The sequence below is a fragment of the Poecilia latipinna genome, unplaced genomic scaffold (assembly GCF_001443285.1).
Source record: "Poecilia latipinna isolate Pla-1442-1.1 unplaced genomic scaffold, P_latipinna-1.0 Scaffold114, whole genome shotgun sequence".
Taxonomy (NCBI): Eukaryota; Metazoa; Chordata; class Actinopteri; order Cyprinodontiformes; family Poeciliidae; genus Poecilia; species Poecilia latipinna.
This window is the reverse complement of record NW_015112730.1, coordinates 154,020-176,752: the sequence shown is the minus strand read 5'-3', so window position 1 is coordinate 176,752 and position 22,733 is coordinate 154,020. Positions and strand designations below refer to the sequence as shown.

General features: G+C 39.7%; 3 protein-coding genes across 5 annotated transcripts in view; 2 read left to right on the top strand and 1 right to left on the bottom strand.

The window, feature by feature from the left end:
• The first annotated feature begins 967 nt into the window (after window positions 1-967).
• Window positions 968-9,232, top strand: LOC106944828 (ATP-dependent zinc metalloprotease YME1L1-like). Of its 2 annotated transcripts, none has more exons than XM_015028100.1 (16): window positions 968-1,184; window positions 1,314-1,412; window positions 1,566-1,675; window positions 1,979-2,129; window positions 2,205-2,288; window positions 2,521-2,673; window positions 3,615-3,767; window positions 4,498-4,630; window positions 4,759-4,821; window positions 4,912-5,024; window positions 5,743-5,898; window positions 6,581-6,732; window positions 6,826-6,952; window positions 8,083-8,156; window positions 8,234-8,320; window positions 8,409-9,232. In XM_015028100.1, exons 1-16 carry the CDS (start codon window positions 983-985, stop codon window positions 8,550-8,552), a joined length of 2,001 nt encoding a protein of 666 aa, XP_014883586.1. In that variant the 5' UTR covers window positions 968-982; the 3' UTR covers window positions 8,553-9,232. The 2 variants fall into 2 exon arrangements, with proteins under 2 accessions (XP_014883586.1, XP_014883585.1); XM_015028099.1 differs by having other exon boundaries at window positions 2,500-2,673.
• A 1,991-nt stretch (window positions 9,233-11,223) lies between these two features.
• LOC106944830 (ras-related protein Rab-18-B) lies at window positions 11,224-15,813 on the top strand. The gene is made up of 7 exons (XM_015028103.1): window positions 11,224-11,443; window positions 11,831-11,886; window positions 12,003-12,064; window positions 12,528-12,600; window positions 13,530-13,648; window positions 13,916-13,982; window positions 15,238-15,813. Exons 1-7 carry the CDS (start codon window positions 11,376-11,378, stop codon window positions 15,408-15,410), a joined length of 618 nt encoding a protein of 205 aa, XP_014883589.1. The 5' UTR covers window positions 11,224-11,375; the 3' UTR covers window positions 15,411-15,813.
• Window positions 15,814-17,218: 1,405 nt separating this feature from the next.
• Window positions 17,219-22,733, bottom strand: part of LOC106944829 (homeobox protein Mohawk-like) — an 18,210-nt gene continuing 12,695 nt past the window's right edge. For both annotated transcript variants that reach the window (XM_015028101.1, XM_015028102.1), the window contains 2 exons: window positions 21,188-21,221; window positions 17,219-17,821 (listed from right to left, as the gene is read on the bottom strand). In XM_015028101.1, coding sequence (XP_014883587.1) covers window positions 17,488-17,821; window positions 21,188-21,221 — 368 coding nt within the window. In that variant the 3' untranslated portion in view covers window positions 17,219-17,487. The remainder of the gene's footprint in view (window positions 17,822-21,187; window positions 21,222-22,733) is intronic.

Below are 22,733 nucleotides of genomic sequence, written 5' to 3'. Positions count from 1 at the left end.
TATATATATGTATATGAAGTTGCACAATATTTCACTAACAGTCACAGAGAATTGTTTGGATTCAACTTATCGTAGGTTATTTCAAGTCCTAATCGCTCATACTTTGGGTGTAAGGTGTTTTCAGCTCATCAAATTCCCTTGATTCCGACACCAGATGAGTTGGTGACCAAGATGCTGAGACGAAGCGAATGGAATGGATTATAATCAAGCCTGTTGCAATAAGAAATAAATCAATTAATCGCATGATAAATTAAAACATACTCGATAATTTCCATTTGTATAATATTTGATTTTATGCGTGTCTATCTCATTTTCTACCTAATAGTGGATGACAAATGTCTTCAGTCTTGTATTTTATTTAGAGATCTCAGTATCCATTTTATGTGTTAAATGTCCATTAGAAATTAAAGTTCACGAATGTTTAAGAGAGCGAACTTGCATTTTTTGTGGCATTATCGTCTCAAACCAACAATGTTATCATTTATCACAATAACTTTTGGGACAAATTATCGCCAGGAAAAATTTATCATGACAAGGTTGATGATGCGAAAAGAAAAAAGCTGTTTATTTTCTCAAATATAACAGTAATTTTGTAACCTGTTTCTAATATTAAGACCTAATTTGCATTAGAAAGCAAGTACAAGGTGTTGTTTCTTCTTTTACTTGTTTTAACATGTATGTATTGTAGTCTACACAAATATAAAAATACTGCGAATTTTGATTTGTTTTTCTAGTAACAGTAGGAGAGTGCTGCTGTCAATCAAAAGCTGCAACCCCTTAAGTTTAATTAATCTAAATGTGGGAAAATATTCAGGGTAGAGAAAAATCTGTCAAACTGTAATAACCATTCTGAAATTCAGATTTAATTTTTTTATTTTTTGGACTACTCCTTTAGATCAGATTGCGTTTCAGAGCTCTGTACTCCTTGTTTTAACAAAAAGCAAATGTTCTTGAACCTTAGCACACATTTCATGTCGTCTGCATGCGTGTTTTTCAGTACGCGCTGTCCGCCGGGAACCTACGGGAGCTCGGTTTGTCCGACCTTGGAAAGCAGCAGCTGGACGAGTTGGTGAGCCAGGCGCTGCCACGCCTGAGCCCGCAGGAGGTGCCCCCTCCGGCCTGGGGACAGTCGCCATGGAGGACCTCCCACCTCTCCTCTCACTCCTTTTTCCACAATAAGCACGGTGAAAACGAACTGCTTTATTTAAAAAAAACAAATTGTCGTTTTTCATCGGTTGTCACGGCAGCCTGTTGGTGTTTTCATCTCGTTGTCTCACAGTTAACAGACGGCTGTTGTTGTCTGTTTTGCTCAGGCTTTTCGTTGGGCGCCTTGCCCCTGATGCCTCCTGGCTACTTAAACAAGCGCCTGTCTCCCCTTCAGGCGGTCTGCACAGAGCTGAAACACTGGCCAGGTAGTTGCTGATTAGTTGCATTTATGAGCAGTTTAGTCAACTGTGATCACTGAGAGACTAATAAGTCCAGATTAATTACAAAGTTCTGCGATGTGTTGCTGTGCGGCGTGATAAATTCAGCCGGTGTGTTCACGACTCTGTCGGTTTTCCAAGCGATGTTTCAGAGCCGAGGCTTCAAAACTTTAAGGACCAAAACCAGGCGAGTGCAGTCGGCCTTCGAACGGCCCGCTGACTCCGAGTCGTTCGGACCATCGTTTATCAAGGTGGGTTCTAAAGGAAAACATGACAGTGAAATCTAAAAAATACAAGAATAAAGTTATAATATTAGGAAAATAAAGTAGTAATTTGTAATATTGGTACTAGTTGCAAAGGTAGTAGTTATGAGAATTTCAACACAAAAAATAAAAATGTAATTATCCAAGACTTTCTCTGAAATTTAAAGATGTTCTTCTGGTAAAATTGCATCTTTTGTCTGCTAATATTGTGACAATTGTCTTGTAATCAAACAAAACATACTCATACTTTTACTCAGTCTTGTATTTTTCATTTTTATTTTTTCTCTACAGGGTCTCCTGACGCGCGATAAGGGGCTGGACGCCGACAGCCTGGACGGTCTGCTGAGGAACAAGAACATACCTGATGGGCAGCAGGAGGCGTTCAAGAGGGGCTTCGCTGAGGGTTTCCTCAAAGCTCAGGCGCTGACGCAGCGCACCCAAGGCAAGTTTTAACTCCTGATCTGACCGAGAGAAGAACCGATACCAGAACTAAAACGGTTCTGTTGTGACTGTTCAGACTCTCTGAGGAGAACTCGTCTGTTCCTGCTGGTCCTGCTTCTGGTTGGGCTCTACGGCATCTCCAAGACTCCGTTCATATCTGGTAAACGCCCGCCTCTCCTCTTTTCTCTCTTTTTTTATTTTCCCAGTTACGGAAAATTACTTTCACATTTTCGATTCGGATTTTTAGCTGCTTGATCGGCTTAAATCGGGTGTAAACGTTTTCCACGGAGCTCAGCTTCAGCTCAATGCACAACTGAGCCGCTCGCTGCTCTGACTAGATAACGTTCCTGTGCTGTATTGAACTTGGACAGTGCGCTTCCGAACAACAACAGGCCTGGACTCAGCCGTGGACCCGGTGCAGATGAAAAACGTGACGTTCGAGCACGTGAAGGGCGTCGAGGAGGCCAAAAATGAGCTGCAGGAGGTGGTGGAGTTCCTGAAGAACCCGCAGAAGTTCACGGCCCTCGGAGGAAAGCTTCCAAAGGGTGAGAGGTCACGGGTGAAAAAACGATGATGCTGCTTTGAGACCGTTTTCAAGTGAAATGATTTAGGGCTGAAACAATTAATCATGTTTAATCATGATTAATCGATCGTTGAAATAATCATCAACCAATTTAGTGATTGAATAATTGTTTTTTGGGAGTATGCAGACTCTAAAAAAGATAGAATTTTCTCAAAGAACAACACAGTCAGAGCAGAAATGAAGCCAAAACTGAATAATAAGGTGAAAAACTTTCTTTAATATGTTCAACCCAGAACTCAGCTGGTTTAAATTATGTAAAATAAAATTATAAATCCATTTAAAAATAAATTGATTACTAGTCAGTAAATATAAACGTCTTTTTTTTTTTTTTTTTTTGTTTAAACATTCATTGAAGGCATGATATGTTATTGCATTTTAGGAAGAAAAGATGTCCTCATTCACAAAAGTAACTGAATTATTTGCAAGTTTTAATGTATTTCATATATTGTGTTTAGACCCTCCAGCCCCCCAAAAAACAAACAAACTTAAGTAGTTAAGTGTAAAGTGTGTCAATTTTTTTATCCGATGAAAAGCCAAAATAATCGATTACTAAAATAATCATTAGTTGCAGCCCTAATATATTTATGGTGGCATAGTAACGCAAGTTTGCCCTCTGAAATCTCCAAGTTGCAGTGTGACGTTTTCTTCACAAAAATGAACATCCAAAATAAAAAACATAACAACCAATAACAATAAACAAAATGGAAATAAAAGCCAAAGACAATCAAACCTATGAATAGAATTATGATTTCTCCGTGAACAATGTTTCCCTCCAAAAAATATTAATCATTAGAATGGAAACTATGGAGCTCATTTTAATTTATTAGTGACAAGTTTAGTTGTGGCATCTTTTTTTATTTTTTTTTATTTGAACTTTCTCTTGCGTCTCTGTTTTTATTTCAGGCGTTCTGCTCGTTGGTCCTCCAGGGACAGGAAAAACTCTGCTGGCCCGAGCCGTGGCCGGAGAGGCCGACGTGCCGTTTTACTACGCCTCTGGTTCAGAGTTTGATGAAATGTTTGTTGGCGTTGGAGCGAGTCGCATCAGGAACCTTTTCAGTGGGTAGTTTTTCCTTCTTTGGGAGCCTAAAGAAGTTTACTCTCATCATGGACATGAATGTCATACTGGTTGTATCGGGCGTCTCCTTTTGAGGCTGGAATATTTAACAGTTAAAAGGGTTTTCTGCCATTAGCACATTTACCAGCATATACACTAGGTTGATTGACAGCGCTAAGTCCCTCCCCTGGCTCTGATTGGTTGTTTTTGGTTGGTGTATTTCTTCAGATGGCAATAACAGCACAATAAGGAAGTGGAGGAAATCTGTTTTTTCACAGGTTATCTGTATTATACTGTCACAACATGGTGACAGTTTTAACAAATATGTAAAAACATATTTTTTTAAATAAAAGTTCCATACTAAAGCTTTAATTTTCAAAAAGGAAATTCAATCAAGCATTTTTGAATTTGAATTAAAATTTTCAATGTCCATAAGACATTTAACCCCATATTAGAAGTAGTGTACGCACATGTATACATTTGATTGTTTCTTTATTTTTGTCTTGAGCCTTTGTGGATTTCAGGAAATACATTTTAGATTCAAAATTATATAGAAAAGTCTTATTTAGAAAAATCGTTGCAGTTGTGTTTTGTATCATCATATCTCTATGAATCACATCCACGGTGATTATCAATCCCTTGAGCTTTGTTTACTTCAAGGGGTAACATATTTAAAAAAACCAACAAAAAAAACCCGAGGCATTCATTTAGATGTAGCTGCTGTTTTCTCAGGGGAGGCTAAAGCTAACGCTCCGTGTGTGATCTTCATTGACGAACTGGACAGCGTGGGAGGGAAAAGGATCGAGTCTCCTATGCACCCTTACTCCAGACAGACCATCAACCAGCTGCTTGCTGAGATGGACGGGTAATCTCGGAAACATATTTTTAATTTGGCTCGTTGTTATTTTAAAAAATCTCCCATCTTCCAAGCTGAGCATTTGTTCAAGGCAATCAGAAAATGTCCCCAGAGACACTGACCAGCTCTTCTTCTAGGTTTAAGCCTAATGAGGGGGTGATCATCATCGGAGCAACTAACTTCCCAGAGGCTCTGGATAAGTACGTTTTATGTCGCTGGGTAATGCAGTAACCGCCGTTCAGGTTCTGCACAGCTGTGCGTTTACTCTGTTTCTGTGTTTGTGTTCGAAGCGCGCTGATCCGCCCGGGGCGTTTTGACATGCAGGTGACCGTACCCAAACCAGACGTGAAGGGACGGACGGAGATTCTCAACTGGTACCTGAAGAAGATCAAAGTAGATCCAGGTTAGATTCTGTTAGCATTACTTCATCCGAATCAAGTTATTTCACACTCTTGCTATTTCATGTTCACATTGAGATGAGGGGGGCAGTGTTTTCTCTGTGGGGGCTCGTCCGGTCAGAGTGCAGCACGTCTGCATGAGGGGCAGCGAACCCGGGAATAAAACAGAAACTACCAGCAAAATATCAAAGAAGAAGAGAAGATATGCAGACTTTTTTCTGAATTGTTTCACATTTTTCTGCATTTATTGAACTGATTTTAAGTAAAATGCCTGGTAACAAAAGCATATCAAGCTTATTGAGAGAAGCTGCGTAAATAAATCATTCAAAAGGTAAGCTGGTCAGAGCTGATGGGAAGATGAATTAAGTCGACTCTGCACATAGAGTCAGAGCTAAAACTGATTAGTTTAGATAATTTAAAATGCTCAACACAAAGTCTGGATTTAAATCCAGACATTGACACTCATAGTTGTTCTCATCTAGTCAAACTGGTGAAATAATCTAAAGCTTGTAAATGTGCAAAGCGATGGAAAGATGCCACAAACTCTCACAGGTGTAATTTTCTGAAAAATATTCACTCAGGAGGCATTGTATGTCCACTTTCTGTACACCCAAGTATTTTGTGATACAGTAAATATAGTATGATAAAGCATTTAAACAAAGCTGTTACTACCACATCCAAACTATTCCCCGACTACACGCCTGTTCTCTGTTCTGTCCGCAGCCATTGAGGCCAACGTCATCGCCCGGGGAACAGTCGGATTCTCTGGCGCCGATCTGGAAAATCTGGTGAACCAGGCCGCCTTGAAGGCAGCGGTCGATGGCAAAGACATGGTCACCATGAAGGAGCTGGAGTTCGCTAAAGACAAAATCCTCATGGGTGTGTAACGCCACGCCGGCGTAGTCGCAGACCGGAGTTCATTTACGGGCGTTCCAGCTCCCGGAAATGAACTCAAATCAGAGTTTCCTCAAGGATGTTTTTAAACCGTGGTGGTGGGCTGGCAGGGCTGCCCAGGAGAGTTTACGGGGAGGGAGGATGGCACGATGCAGCTGATTAAATACCAGGATCAGGAAGCCGTCAAAATGTACCTGGAACGTTACGCATGAAGGCCAAACTATGTTAACTTCATTATTGTTGTTCAAATGTAGCATGTGTAACCATTAGGATTGTTTTCAAAGGCTTCAGCTAAAAATGCATTCGAATTAATCTTCCTTAGATAACGTTCTTTCGCCGGTTCTTTCCCTCTACTTCGGACTGTCGTCTAGTTTTACTTCACTCCTGATAGCAGCGCACAGAAGCCACCTTCACAGACAGACAGACAAAAATATTAATGTTCCATGATATTTAAATTCATTTCAAACTCTGATGGTGGTTAGTATAAGTGTGCATGCATATATCTAGCTATGTAAGCATCTGTCTGTCCTAACATGTGAAAAAACAAAAAAAAAGGCTTAATTCTGAAAGGTGTGGAGGCGTTTATTTTGCTGTGGCAGAGCGCCGCCATCAGTTACATCTAGAGGAGACCTTGAACGTCCTCATCTTCCTTGCTTTTTTCTTCAAGGCCCTGAGAGAAGAAGTGCAGAAATAGACCAGAGGAACAAGCTCATCACGGCGTACCATGAGTCTGGTCACGCCATCGTAGCGTACTACACCAAAGACGCCATGCCGATCAACAAGGCCACCATCATGCCCAGAGGCCCGAGTCTGGGACACGTAGGGGAATCCAGATCTAGTTTCTTCTTTTGAACTATGATGGGGTTTTTTATTAGCGTGATGTAAACATTTGACGGCCTCTCCGTCCTCCAGGTGTCCATGCTCCCAGAGAACGACAGGTGGAGCGAGACTCGCTCTCAGCTTCTGGCACAGATGGACGTCAGTATGGGCGGCCGTGTGGCAGAGGAGATTATTTTTGGCCACGAAAACATCACAACAGGTAGGAAACAGCCCCTTTAACAGGAGAAGGAAGTATAGAACATTGTTTACTAGGACTAGGAGATGGATAGATTTATAAATTAATCAATTTTTATTTTGCTTTTTGACTTAAATTTTTGGTAAATCTGGATTTTTTTTCTTCCATCAATGAACTCTTTGGGTTTCTGTACTTCAGAACGATATCAGCACCCCCAGGGCGGCCATCTTGTTTGACCAGTGCGTTTTACAGTGTCTATTTATTTGGACTTTGAATTCAAGTCAACTTTCTGTGTTAATTAGGAGAGTAAAGTCATAATTATACAAGAATATAATCGTAATGTTAGGAGAATTAAACAGTAATGCTACGAGAACTTCAACATGAAAAATAAAAATTAATTATCCGAGTTATTTTCTCAGTAAAACAACTTTCTTGTAATTTTAAGACTTAACTCTCGTAAAATCACATCTTTATTCTGCTAATATTATTAACATAACTGAGCAAAAATTTTCATAAGCTCTCATCCAACTCGCAGAAGGAACGTTTGAACTAAAATTCACTTTTTGAAAATGTTTTCTGTCATTTGTAATTTAGTTTTTAGAAAAGAAAGCAAAGGGAGGAAATGCATTGATTAAAGAGATTTAATTTTTATGCCATATCGCCCTAATGTTTAGCGTTGCTATGTTTCCATCTAATTGGCTTACGAATTTTGAGTACATTTTTTAAAATGTTGTCATTTTTTTCTTTTCTTTTAAAGAAAAAAAAATTTACTTAGGCGTTTCCTTCTGCTGGTTTGGAGCAAAGCAACCAGGCTACACAAAGCGTAATTTCGTCAGATGTTGACTTTTTGTTTTGCTGTAGCAATCAGGAGGTTGCAAACTAGCACGGAGCGCACATCTCAGAGAACCAGAGAGTTTTCCATGCCTCTGGTAAGGCACACAGCCTAGTGGATGGGAAAATTCGTTGATCTCAGAACCCATCGGGCCAATCTGTTCCCATCTCCCCTTTCGCGCATTAACTCAAGACGGCATCAAAACTTCTTCTCAAAATTGAGGAAGTTATGTCGAACTTTGCGGTTTCCAACAACCTTTTCTAATGCGACATTTCAAAATACGTTGACGTAAACGAGGTGTTGACGCTCCTCCTTTTTTAAGGCGCATCGAGCGACTTCGACAGCGCCACCAGGATCGCTAAGATGATGGTGACCAGATACGGGATGTGTGAGAAGGTAAGCCGAAAACTTTCAGCTGAAGGCAGAAAAACGTGGTGCTTGTTTGCGCTCTGACTCCGCTCCCCGTCTCTCAGTTGGGCGTGATGACCTACTCCGACCTGACAGCCCAAAGTCCGGAGACACGAGCTGCTGTGGAGCAAGAAGTCAGGGTTCTGCTAAAGGTCGACCTCGATTGTATCTACACATATGAACCTTCTCTGCTCCTGTAAGCCTTGTGTAACACCCGTTTTGTTTCTTTGTTTTGTTCAGGACTCCTACGAGCGTGCCAAATCCCTGCTGAAGTCTCACGCCAAGGAGCACAAGAACCTGGCCGACGCTCTGCTCATGTACGAGACGCTGGACGCCAAAGAGATTCAGCTGGTCCTGGAGGGCAAAACGCTGGAGACCAGATAGAACCAGCAGGAACACAGCCGGGGAACGAACAGGGGGAGGGAACGGGCAAATTTTAAAGAGAATTAAATCAGAGGCATCCATCCGTAGTGTCTCCTTTTTAAAAAGTGCTCCACTTTATATCCTCATGACTTCATGGAACCTCCCAAACAGTTTGCGCTGATTCTTAAAGCGGCGTCGTCGGCGGCAGCGTCGTGCGTTCCGATGCCAGCAGATCTTTTCCCTGTCCTTTTTGAGCCTCATGGTACCGATGTGTGGAGCGCCTTTAGATGGATAAATCTTTTATGGCAGGGTCATAATCTCACATTGAAATTTGTAGGGGAAGAAATATCAACTTCAATTGATTTGTACTTATTCTGTGGGAGGAAAATAATCAATATTAAATCATCAATGACATATTGGAGAGAGATCTTGGTACAGACTGTTTAGATCCTGGAGTGTCAGGGAGCCTTTTACAGCCCTATGAATTATTATTAAAGCTATTGATGTTTCTGTAGTTTAGATGTTTATTTGTATTATTTTAAGGGTAACATTTTTGCTGATGAAAGAGTTCTCAAAAACAGACGCAAATTATTGTCTATTAAGCGCAATTACTATTATTATTATTATTATTATTATTATTCCATAATAAATTAGATAAACATCAAGTCACGTAAACGGGGTAGAAACCAACCAGCCCAAAAGAAAACAGCCAGAAATTATGCTCCTTTTTTTTTTTTTTTATACAAAATTCAGACTTTTTTTTTTGTTTAAAATTTGTTTCTTTTTAGCGAGTTGATTTTGTTTGGGGAATTTTTCCTTTTCTCGCTTAAATAAATAGAACTCAAGGCAGGATTTTTTTAATTATTATTTTCAGCGTGAGATTATGCTGCTACTATAAAAGAGGAATCCAGTTTATTCGTTTATCCACGTCTGTCCTCACCTGTAATGATTCATGAATGTAACTAAAAGTGGATGAACCTTCATTTTTCCTAGAAGATGTCGTGGCGTTAATGCACTGGGAGGTGTCTCACACCAAGATTTTACTGTGATGGTAAAAATGATCGACTAATAACACAAAAACACGTTTCCATCTTAGTGTTTGAAGAGGCGCGTCATAAATATCCCCACTTCCTTCCTTTCTTCCTTCCTTCCTTTGCCCTCCACAGGAATCTGCTCCTCCATCGTAAAAACTGCCTTTTGGGTGATGGCGTAACGAGGCTTTTTTTTTAATTTTACGTCAGTGCATTACTGTCTGTGCACTTTATTTTCTCATGTTAAAGTCAAAACCATCCTTATTTATTTCGTTTTTGGCTTTTGGAAAGCCTCCGAGTGAAACACTTAGTCTCCTTGTAATTACAGACGTGAAGTGAAGATGAACCAAAAGGCCCATTTTGCGTCTCTCTTCTTCTTGTCTGCGTTCAAATCTCCTGCCTACATTTCATTTTTTCTCTTTGTAAGCTAAGATTTCTTCAGTCGGAGAAGTGACTCTTCACCAGTGAAGAAATGTGTCAGGCTGGCTAAAGCTGAACCAGGAAGCAAACGTCCTAGACTCTGGAAATGTTTGGACATTTTTAATTTATCGTGGCATACGCAAAGTCTAGAGCAGTCCATTATTTAAATCTATACCATAATCAACAGAGTTAGCAATATTTTCTTGACGTTGGCCTCAGTTTTACACGTTCTCTTGTTTCTTGATCTCTTAGCTTTGGTTGGCATGTACATATGACTCGGTGGGAAACCTGTATATAAATGTATAGGAATGCTTTTATGCTGTGTACTCTCTGGAAGGCTCCCCACTGTAGATCGCTTTCATAGTGTGATAAAGATTGATTATGTGCAGCAGAAATAAACAAACTCCAAATAAAATCTTAAAAATAAAAAAATGGAAAGTGGCCGATTTCTTCTTCTAAAACCATAGCAAATTTTTTTTGGTTCAGTGAAAAAAATCCTTACGTTTGCTGTTTTATGACCAGAACAAAAATGATTAAAAAAAATCAATTACAATAATCAATTACTATAATCTGGATTGTCTTTCTCTGATAAGCTTTCTTTTTTCTTTGTTTTTTTATTTTATTGGATGCATACGTTTCAAAAAGTTTCACTTTTACCTCATTTAGTCCAGAGATGATTTTCCAATAAAGTTTATGGTATCGTCCATAAATGTGAGATGCCTTTGGAAGCATTTTTTGGTCAATGGAGGTTTTGACTTTGCATCCCCATTAATTCATTTAGAAATGTCACTGTTCTAAAATAAACATTTAATTTGCAAACTAGATGTTTAGTTAGTAAGCTAAATATCTAGCCAACGCCAACAAACCAAACATCTAGCTCCACACTTAATATTTGGTTAGCGAGCTCAACATTTAGTATGGAGAAGAATAAACTTGCTCATTGCTATCAATTTCAGACCGTGTAACTTTACAAACGGCACTCCGTACTTTCTGATCTGCGTGTATTTGAGCCTGTTGACTTTCATGACTGATTTTGACCCCTGACCTAACCAGAATAATTTTGAACGAGTTAATTATAATAGAACAAAAATAATTTGTTGGATTCTTGAAACAAAAAAAAAAAAAGAGGGAGATCGTTTTAAATATTATTTGCCAATGCGGAAACAAAGAGACTGTCGGTATTAAACAGGTGAATTATTTTTTTGTATTAAAACTGAGTCCTCGTGAACGTCAACGACGTGACGCGCGTCGCAGCAGATTAGGCGGAAGTCGCGCGGCCAGCAGGCAGCTGTCATCGTAGCCGATAGCCGCCTGCTGCTGCAAACAACAAGTTCAGCATTTGTCGCTCAAAGCGTCTGCACCTGGAGGTCCGCTTATAGCCAACCTGGGCAACATGGACGAGGACGTGCTGACCACCCTGAAGCTGCTGATAATTGGAGAAAGCGGAGTGGGGAAGTCCAGGTTTGTGTCTATGCTAGCAGCTGCTAGCCTCTTGTTGATGTTGACATTATCCTCGTCGTTACGTAAGTTTATTCTTCTCTGCTCAACAGCTGCTGGTTAGTGCTAATGTCATTGTTTTATGTTTACTACTTGTTTAACACAAAGTGAAAGTTGCTAAAAAAAACGTAGTACTTATTGACTTTGTTACGTAAACATTTCACAAGCAGCTGGGAAAGTTTTGTTTTGTTTTCGCTCTGAAGGAATGATGCTGCACATTCGGTACCAGAAATGTATTGTTATTTTGTTGTCGTTTTATTATGTTCCTGGCAGAAAGCTAGCTTTATGAGTTCAACCCCACAATATCCTGCTGAATGTTCATTTCCAATGTGTCCTTGTTTCCCCTTACAGCCTCCTCCTGAGGTTCACAGAAGACACTTTTGACCCAGAGCAGTCAGCCACAATAGGTTCTATTCCAGTCATAAATACACTCTTAAATGCCGATGTAGAATACAGAAACTGTTTCATGTCGGAAATATTTCTCTTAAATCCAGTTTCTCGTTTGTTTGTCGTGTTTCTTAAGGTGTGGACTTCAAAGTAAAGACCCTAGCAATTGAAGGAAACAAAGCAAAGCTAGCCATTTGGGTGAGTCTTCCTGACCTCCATCCTCACCCACATTCACAACCGCTGCAATACAGTTAGGAAACAAACATGGTGAAGTTGAACGTTTCCTCCACACGGTGGCGACATTGCTCAGCAGTAAATACTATTGAGGAACAACAGCTGTTGTTGAGCTGAAGCTCTGCGGCCTGGGGTCACAGTAAGAGTCGAAGCGCCTTTTAACAACGAAATTAGAAACTAATCCTTATTCAGAAGGTTAAATGTTTGCTGGTTTTTTTTTCTCCCCACAACAGGCCAAAATGTCCCAAGGACTACAAAGGGATCCCTTTGTGGACTTATAAAGACTGTTAAAGCAATGATCAGTTTATTAAAGGGTCATTTCTGAGACTTCTAGCAGTAAATGGGGACGTAGTCATTGAGATTAGCAGTGCATTGTACTAAGTGGTGGAAAGTGTCACTCTGAAGTCTGGTGTGTTTTCTTTTTAAGGACACTGCTGGACAGGAGAGGTTTCGCACGCTGACACCCAGCTACTACCGCGGTGCGCAGGGAGTCATACTCGGTAAATGGCTGATACTTTTCAAGTCAAACTACCCCTACCTTCTCGCTTTCTTTTTTTTTACCCCCTCCATTCACTGCACTTATACTTGTTTACCTCGTGTTTTGGTTATAATATTTTGCTTTAACTTTGCACACACTGCCTTCCGTTAAATCTTAAGACTCCTTGAACCTTCCCAATCCAAAAATCCATTTATACCCCCAGTACAGCTAAATAAAATTCATCTAATTACATGATCTTTTGAACAAGGAAATTATTTTATTTTTAAGTTATGTACTATAGAAAGCTTTTTTTTTTTTTTTTAAAGAACCATCATTTTATTTCTAGTTTTAGGTTTTATAATAAAGAGAAATTTCTTCCAGATTTACCTGGAAGGAAATAGATTTTTTTTTCCTAATCAATTTTGGGGAAAATTTTTCATTATTTTACAGTGTAACGCTTCTTTAAACTTCTCCACAACTTTCTCCCTGACTTGTCTGCTGTGCTCCTCTGTCGTCTTGATGCTGTTTATTCACTAATGTTCCCTAATAACAAACCTCTGAGGCCTTAACAGGACGGCTGGATTTATACTAAAATAAAAACGCATAGAAAAACCTGTGGTTATTCTTTTGGTTTAGCTCATAAAATTCTGATTTTATATATTTTGAAATGTACAATACAACAGAACAGAACCTGAAGAAAATTCCCCAAACCTCAGATCAAAGGTTTTTAAGTTGCACTAGTGAAGTTAGATCTCAACCATTTTTACACCAGCATAAGTCAACACAACTACAGACGCAGCGATGCGAAAATTTGGACCGATATTTACAGAAAAAAGACCACACCGCTTAGTCTGCCTATCTGCTTCAGTTCAAATCCAATCAACAACAATGTTGGATCTGACGTATCAATGACTAATCACAACGCGCTGTATTTTCGTGTGTTTTTGTCAGTATATGATGTCACACGGCGCGACTCTTTCACGAAGCTCGAAAACTGGTTGAACGAACTGGAAACTTACTCGACGCGCAACGACATTGTCAAAATGCTGGTCGGCAACAAAATCGATAAGGTGAGTCACTTCCTGGAGTTCTGACATGTACAACGTGTGACTGATCCTAATGCTAAAAACAGACATTTTAAGTTTTAATTTGACTGTTTTCATAAATGCAGGACGACTTACATTATTGTTCTTTGGTCAAAACAAAAAAAAAATGAGCAGTGAAATATCTGTTTTATACATTTTGTGCTGCTCTGCTGCTGCCGGTCTGGATTTTGCTGTGCGTGTGCGGCGTGGAGTAGTTCTTTTATGGTTCTTAAACATCTGATGTGGTTTCAGGATGACCGTGAAGTGGACAGAAATGAAGGACTGAAATTTGCCAGGAAACACTCGATGCTTTTTATTGGTAAGCACTGCCGTAAGTGTGGAATCAGATGTTGTCGGTCATGTTCGTTTACAGTGAGAAAGCCGTAAAGTCCCAGCCGGCGCCAATAAAACTCTTCAAATTGTATTTAAAAGTTACAGCTGTCATTAAATGTCACAGAGGAAGTCATGCACACGGCTCAGATTAGCTGGGCTGGTTTTACAGCGCTTTGCTCACAACAAGAAATCGAGGGATGCAGACAACCAAGAAAAAAAAAATTGCGTTATTATTGAAACTTAAATGCTTTAAGAGACCAAATCCATGTCAGCATCTGGTCCTGACTTCCACTTTTTCATCAACGTATCTAGAATTTGTTTTAGAAAACGTGAATGAAGAAGTTTAAAGGCAAAATTACAAGATGTGATGGATTTAATCTGCTCTTTATTCTAATTGCCATTTCCTATCTAGAGATGCACTATTTAAAGGGTTCCCTGGACATTTATGACTTGTTGATCCAGATTTTTTTGAAGAAGAAGAAGAATTGAAATTGAAAAGTGAAATATCTAAACAATAATATTTTCATATTAAAATAAAAGGAATGATTTCTCAAAAACAGTCCTGAAGTTACAGAACTGGCACAAATTCAGAAAAATCCTTCCAGTTATTGTATTGAAATAGAAATGGACCGATTTCTCCTGGCTGATACCGATTTCTTAGTCCTGATGTGAAGAATTTGACATGAACTAGGGATGCACAATATATTGGCATCAACGTCAGTATCGGTAACTTTTTACATATCGGTATTGGTCCGATGAGCAAAACTGAGCCGATTAACGACAAATGTTTTTTTCCATCTTGTTGCTGTTTGTGTTCGAACACTGCAGTTTTGCACAATGATGCAGCAAAAGATTATGGGGTTTTTAATTGAAACAGAAAGGCTTTCACACCAATCACATGAAGAAGTGTGATTTGTGTCACTAAACTGCACACAGTAACTGCATTTAATCATTTGTTTTCAAATTTCTGAATACTCTTTTTGAACAAACAGTGGAGGAAATAATAAAGAACAGTTCGTTTTTTTAAACAACATTAATTGGAATTTATCGCAACAACAATAAATCAAAGTTCTTGTCACGACAAGAAATGTATCGTGATAAACGATACAATAAAGGCTCACCGAGAAGCAGTGTTACAGTTTTTACATTTTTAGACCCACAGTGACATTTGTGTCATTGTTGTTTTTTGTCTTCTGAAGCACTTTTACCTCCCTGATCACATTAATCCCCTCTGTGTTCAGAGGCCAGTGCTAAGACCAAAGATGGCGTCCAGTGTGCCTTTGAGGAGCTAGTGGAGAAGATCCTCCAGACTCCGGGACTCTGGGAGAGCGACAACCAAGGTCAGAAGGTCCAGCTGGGGCAGCAGGAGCAGGACAGGGGACGGGCGTGTGGCGGATACTGCTCCATACCCTGAAACCGACAGAAACGGCGACCTGACGGGGAAACGATACGGACCAGAGAAACGGAACTAAAGAGGGGCGGAAGAAGAAAAGGAAGTTAATTGTTGGGAGCTCCGTCATCTAAGCGAACACTGCAGTTTTGCACAATTACTGTTCAAACATCGTCACTTATTTGACTCATCATGTTTCGTTAGCGAGCGCATCAATCAGAGGTGGAATGGTGTTTTCAGATAAAACGAGACGTGCCCAGGGCGTCGCAGCAGTACTCCTCTGGGGCGGATCTCCATCATTGGCAACAGTTCGGTTCGGCATTACTTTACCAGGATCGTGCCTGTTACATCATCAGATTTTAGGTGGAGCTTCAGGTTTTATTCTGAATATTTAATCCTAAACAATAAAAAAAACTTAAATATCCTAGTCTATGTCCGATTCCCTTCAGATTCCCGACTTTATTACTACACCTCAGCACTGTGAATTATCCCAAATGATTCATCAAACAGTGGAGCCCAGTTACTGACAGTTTTTTTTTTTTTTTGCCTCTGTCTTTACACTCCTGCCTCCCCATCGTTACTTTTTCCTACAAAATATTCCCACTTATTGTTGTCCAGCTTAATTCCATCTCTAGTGAGTTTTAGCTTTGCAGTGCTTCCTTTGCAATTATCATTTAACCATATAATGAGAACATTCCCAAGCACTTTTCCCCCTCCCATTATGTTTTTGAATCCCAGCTTTAATTAATACTTTATTATTCCTAGTTACTGTTACCTGGGAGAAGGAATTAATTTTTTTTTTTTTTTTTTTTTTTTTGTTGCTTGGTTGTGCTTTTCAGTCATGTACTGTCACACGTTGACCTGAGACCTGCCTTAACACTAAGAGAGCTGCAGTCGAGTAGCATTTGATTTGTTTTGAACTTAAATAAATAGAAACCTGAAGATGGGATCTCTCGGCTCCAATAATTGTTTGTTTGCTGTTTGATAACTGGCGTAGTTATTTTGTTGACTGGATGTGAGAAAGAAATATTTCTTAGAAAAAAAATTAAATTATTCACCCCAACGCCCTTCCCGCCCCCCCCCCCAAAAAAAATCTGCAGAGCAAAAGTAGCACACATTGAAAATCCAAGATGGATGATTAAAAAAATAATAATAATTCAGAAATACTTGTAGCAGTGGAGAAGTAACATGTTTTCAATGTTTCCAATGCAGTCTGGAAAAGTATGGAAGTATTTTCCAAGTTGGGATAGGAATGGATAAAACTGAGTTTGGAAAAATGTATCAACAGACTATTTTCCTTATCCCACTGTCTAAAAGTGATATCTGTCCATATATACTGTTTAATATAGTTTATATTAAACAGTCCTGCACATTTAAAACACTGAAATAAAAAAAAACATGAGAAAATATCAAAGGGAAGCATAAGATGAGAAATTTCAGTCAGAAATAGCTAAATTACAGAAATGACAACTCTTATTAACTCTTATTGTAAGAGTTTAGCAAAACTGCGATGAAAACCCTTTTTTTATTCCGAGTCACGTGATCAACAGCCGGATGTTCTAGTGGCAAAAACAACGAAGAACAGCAGCGGTCAGTGTCTGCCAGTTTTCATCCCAATTGATTCTCTCTGACCTCTGTGCCTCCAGGAGCCGTGTTCGGACTCCTCTTGGTATCCCTTTTTTTTTTTTTTTTTCCACGGTGCATTTTCAAAATGAAAGGCCATAAAGCACATGAAACCTACCACTAACTACAGCTCCGTGGAACATAATTAGGTTGTCTCAGCCCCTGTAAAGTAATGATTTAAAGCAGAAAAAAAAAGCCAGGCCAGACTCTTTCACATTGGCTTTATTCAAACGGCTGCTGTAAAACTTCATCATGGGAGGATTCTCCGGTGTCCTGACAGTTCTTATAAGTTATGGAAAACGAGGGTGACGCAGGGCGTAGCAAAGCAAGCAGACATTATTTGGATTCACTCTTCTGGGTACTAATTAGATGTTACAGTATATAACATAATTAGAAAGGTGTAAAACGTTAGGCCTGTACACTGTGTACACTACAAGGCACTCTTGGCTGGCGGCGAGTGGAACACGGCGTTCAGTGCCTACCCGGTGTTTGCCAGGGGGGCTTTGACAGTCTGGACCTCGGAGATGTGAGACGATTTCTGGATGATGCGGCTGGTGAGGGCGGCCCCGGCGCTCTGCTTCAGGGCCGTCACGGCTCCCGTCACACACAGCCTCCCCGTGAGGCTGGCTTTCGCTACGTTGAAGGGCTCCGCGGTGCAGCTCTGCCCCGTGGCGGCGCCGGGTGTCGGGTCAGCCCTCTGCGCCGCCTTGCAGCTCTTGCCCTGGGCCAGGCTGGTGAGAGCCACGGCGGCGTGGATTTCCCTCCAGCCCTGGCCGTCTTTTCTCGGTGGGTTTCGGCTTTGCAGCTGGCCCCTGTGAACAAACAGCCAGTGAGTCCAGATGAGTTAGAGCTGCCAGGTGAGGTTGTACTTTTTTCGCGCCACTTGTCATAAAAACAAAAATAAAAAATTATTGCAGCAGAAGCAGCATTGAGGAAAATGATATTTTTAATTTTAGCACCTTTATTCAGCTGTAGCCAAAGCTTCTTTTTTTTTTCTTTCATTTTTTATGTTGCTGTTTTAATTTCATGTGTGTTTCTAGAAAAATTTTTTTGCTCTCACTGCAAAAACACAAAATCTTACCAAGTATTTTTAGTCTAGTTCCTAGTGCAAATATCTAAAGCACACTTGAAGACAAAACCAACTTACAAGCAACTTTTCAGAAACATATGGGAGCTTGTTTCAACATTTAAGTAAAAAATGAATCTCTCTATTTTGACCCAAAAAAAAGACTAATTCCACTGGCAGATTTCACTCACAACGTTAGAAATACATTTGATCAGTAATTCTTATAACACTTTACACAACCACAGTATGGGAGACCAAAAATTCTTGACAGGGTCAAAAACAACGTGAAAAACAGACATAGCAACAAGTAAATGAATAATAAAAAGAAAACGCAGCAAAGCAAACCAGAACAAGCCAAATAAAACCAGAAGTGTCACTACATATTTAAAGCTGCAGTATGGAACCTTTATAAAAATATGTTTTTATATATTTGTTATATCTATCACCATGTCATAACATGAGACAGATAATCTGTGAATAGATTAATCTCCTCCACCTTCTCTCTGAGCTACTTTTGCCGTCTGAAGAAATACAACGACCAAAAACAACCAATCAGAACCAGGAGGAGGGTCTTAGTGCTGTCAATCAACTTGTGTATGCGCTGCTCAATGCGCTAAAGGCAGAAAAACAACTTAGAGCTTATCCGCTTATCTCTATTAGCCGTGGCTTTGCTAACTAGCCTTAGCATTCACAACAGGATCTGCTGACAGAGTAAAACTGCAGCATAGCAGAGAGCAAGTGGAGGAGGGGGAGCAGCGCCAGACGAAAGGAGATGGACACCGCTAAGACCTGCCCCCTGGCTCTGATTGGCTGATTCTCATTAGCACTACAAGCAGGAAGAGGAGTTAATTTTTTTTCACAGATTTTCTGTCTCATATAATTCTGTCACAATATAGTGACAGTTTCAAAAAAAGCATAGGAATATATATATAATTTTTTTTTTTTTTGACAAAGTTACATTCAAGGCTCTGAGAAATGATGATGATGAAGGCCATTGAAGGATGTAAAAACACAAAAGCTTGAAATCTCTTCAAACATCTATATTATATATGACATAAGCTGCCATCAATATTAAGGTATTATTATTGACTTAAAAACAAACTCATATCTCTTGCTGTAAAGTTGTTTGTAGGTTTTGTCTTATTCAAAGTGTACTGAGGTACTTGCACTCAGAACAAGACCAGAAATACTCGGTGAGATGTCGTGTTTTTGTAGTGTAATCCGTAATCCGCAACTTTCCGTTCTCATGGACTATAAATATGATGAGAGGCCGTTCTTCTTTTTCTTTTCTTTTCTTTTTTTTTTTTTTTTTACCAACTGACCACTAGATTGAGCGAAGAGCCATATTTATCTTGCCATCACATGTGGTGAGCAACATGATGAAGGAGGTAATAAAACATTTCCAAACCCTACAGCTACAGAACTACAGCGAAAAAAATGACGACATAGCAAGTCTTGATAAGAACTGTTGGACCCTTTCCATGATGGAGTCGCATTTTGTAGACTTTTAGTTCATAATTTTTTCGACTGAGGCGTTGCATGTTTGGGTAGATATTCTGTCTGGTTTTGGGATTACTCCTCTTACTTTTTGAACTTTTGGACGGTTTGTTATGCTGCGTAACCGTGGCAAAAAAGCCATTATTTTTGCATCCAGGAGCAGCTGGTTAGCATCTCGAAAGCTCTAATAAAACCTGAACTGCAAACCAAAATCCCAGAGGACTTGGAACCAAAAGGCTTCGTGGATGAAAAGCAGGTCCAAAGAGAAGAGAGAAAAGAATATAATATTCACTATTATTATTATTACTGCCTGACTTTCTAAGCACACGGCCAGGCAGAGATTTAAATTGGAGCGCCAAATGCAAACCAGCTGGATTAGCAGTGCTCACCAACAACTGATGGTGTCATCCATGCGATGTCGACTGCGAACTATCGATAAGATATTAGCATCTCATGGAAGTTATGAGACAAAATGCAACAGTCTTCAATCAGAGGCATCTTCAGATGTGTTGTAAAGCTGACTGCTACAGGAGATCCGTCTTTCCCGCAGCAGCACATAATGAGTTTTGACAACATCTGATTTCCTTTGTGATAAGTAAAGCATGCTTGAGCTGAATTTGAGTCAAACAGAAACGGCGTCCTTCCAACACAAACACAGACATGTGGACTTTGCTAAACTGTACCTGGACTTTAACAGTCCGGTTCAGTCAGATGAGACCGAGCTGGAGCTTAATGGTAACAAACTCCAGGTGGGTTTGATGTGAAACAGAGGATGAACATGGGGAAAATTATTTCATGCCCGCTGTTGAGCAGAGTGGAAAATATGTGATTCTGTTGGCCTTTTTCTCCTCCACATTCACCGAGAGCCTGGAAGCCCGAAATACAATCACGTCGTAAACAAATGCCAAGGACTGGTAGCCTCTAACGGGTTGTCACCATGCGTTCATTGACAATAACCACCCAAAGCATGTAACGGCCAAAACGACTTGGAAATGTTACAAGAAACACATAATCAACTTTCTTCAAATTCAATATTTGTCTCAGTCCCTCGGATCCCCCAGGACTCTGGACAATCTAAAGAGACTTTGCAAAAATCACTTCCTTACAAAAGTATATTTTTAAGTATCGACACCAGAGATGTCAAAAACTGTAACTCTGCCTTCAGGGAGTCATAACATCACTCCTGTATTCACCCTTTAACAACGTTTTTTGGGTGGAGCCTGCTCTGTGAGGCCGAAGCTTGGAAACTTCAGCTCAGAGGTGGAGCTTTGTCCTTGAGGGCGGGGCTAGGTCCACCCAGACATTTTACACAGCTGAATGGTTGCCATGGAGATGAAAGGATTTCTTAAACATGCATAAAAGAATAAACTGATGAGGGAAAAACATTATAACATGATGTAAAAAAAAATGCTGCCCCTTTAACACTGAATCAGTCGACCTACTCAAAGTTAAGGTTTAACTTTGCTAAAATTAGCAGTAAGGTTATGCTTCTGCAATAAAAGAGGAATTTATTTTGAAAGATCTTCGACACTGGAAGCAGAGGTTGTTTTTTTTTAAGTGCGAAAAAGTACAAGCTGCATTGACAGGGTTATGAGATATGAATAATGGTACTAACCTGCAACTTTTAACTGAAGTGTTGTCAGTTGTATCTGTAAAAGAGCAAAAAACATGGAAAACTTAGCAAATGTACCACAAACCTGCTTACCAGATTATTAGGCTGTCGTATGCTTGTTGCAAAAACTGGTTCAATTTTCTGCATGTGTCCAAGCAATTGATCGAATGTTTGGTGCAAATTCTTTCAGTATGTGTTCAAGCTTTTGTTAAACACTGGAATGTAATTCTCCTCCCTCCTTTCAAATATTCAGTCGTTTGTCTCTAAAGTTCGTGGTTTGCAGGTCTTTATCTCAGCTCAAGCACAAGCACTAACGGGTAGGAAACATTTCAGAAATCAATGCTGGATGCCTTGCCTGTGTCTCCTGAATAACTAAGGATCAGTTGTTCTCCAAAGGGGCTTCAAAGATTTTTTTTTTATGAGCACAGACGAGAGGAAAAGAAAAGAGAGAGAGAGAGAGACCATAACTAATGCTACATTGATTCTAGCCTACAATTTCTGTTCGTGGTCTGTGCGTACATGTGCGATATTTGTAGAATATATTTTCCATCTTTGCTTTGGATTACAGCCTTATTTTAGGTTTGAGCACATAGATAGGGGCCAAAACCGATTTTTCTTCAGAGTCCAATAGAAAAAGAAATTAGATGCTGAAACTAAGCCTTTCGGCGCTAACAGTCTGAAACATACCGCAAACCTGAGCCAAAAGTAACTTCTTGCTGATAGTAAATCACTTTTGTGTGTTATGCTTTTTTGCTTTGCTACTGAACATCCCTCACCATGTCCCTCCTAAGCCATAAAGTGCCCCTGCCAAGAAAGTAGCTCCGTACCTCTGCTGTATTTATGGCCAGGGGGAAAAAACTTAGTTTTACCTCTGGTGAGTTTCACTATGCGAGAGGGGATTAGTGACAACTTAATTTTAGAAGTTAGCAATGAATCCAATCAGTGCTTTGTTTCCAGTGGGTTATACAGCTTAATCAATATGAAAATGTGAGTGCAATAGATCATGGCTTCGTGCTCATAAAGCTGCAGTCTGGCGCACAAGTAGCAAATATCTGTTTCACTTCTTCTGGTTTTGGAAATATAAACGTTTTGCGCACCTGTTCCGCTTCCACTGCCACAAACGGCAATTTACCTGCTACTGCTTTTGGTAACACTTTATTTGAAGGGGGGTGCATAAGACTGACATGACACTGTCATAAACATGACATAACATCTGTCATGAACATAAACGAGTCTTTATGAATGTTTATGACAGTTGCTATGACATGTCATTCGGTAAATAATGACACTTCATGACAACAGTCATAAACATTCATAAAGACTTCTTTATGTTCATAACAGGTGTTATGTCATGTTTATGACAGTGTCATGTCAGTCTTATTCACACCCCTTCAACTAAAGTGTTACCCAGCTTTTTTAATACATAAACTCACAAACAAATTAAGAATTAAGAAAATATGTATCTGCCTGATGTTTGTCTGTGTTTTGTAAAAAAAAAAAAAAAAAAAAACCAAAAAAGAAACCAAAAAAAAAAAGGGTCTTAAAAAAA

Coding starts and splice junctions, on each gene's coding strand:
- LOC106944830 (XM_015028103.1), top strand. CDS start 11,376: ATGGACGAGGACGTGCTGACCACCCTGAAGCTGCTGATAATTGGAGAA. Junction 11,444..11,830: donor AGCGGAGTGGGGAAGTCCAG/GTTTGTGTCTAT, acceptor TTCCCCTTACAG/CCTCCTCCTGAGGTTCACAG. Junction 11,887..12,002: donor AGAGCAGTCAGCCACAATAG/GTTCTATTCCAG, acceptor GTGTTTCTTAAG/GTGTGGACTTCAAAGTAAAG.
- LOC106944828 (XM_015028099.1), top strand. CDS start 983: ATGCGTGTTTTTCAGTACGCGCTGTCCGCCGGGAACCTACGGGAGCTC. Junction 5,899..6,580: donor TAAAGACAAAATCCTCATGG/GTGTGTAACGCC, acceptor TTTTTCTTCAAG/GCCCTGAGAGAAGAAGTGCA. Junction 6,733..6,825: donor GAGGCCCGAGTCTGGGACAC/GTAGGGGAATCC, acceptor TCCGTCCTCCAG/GTGTCCATGCTCCCAGAGAA.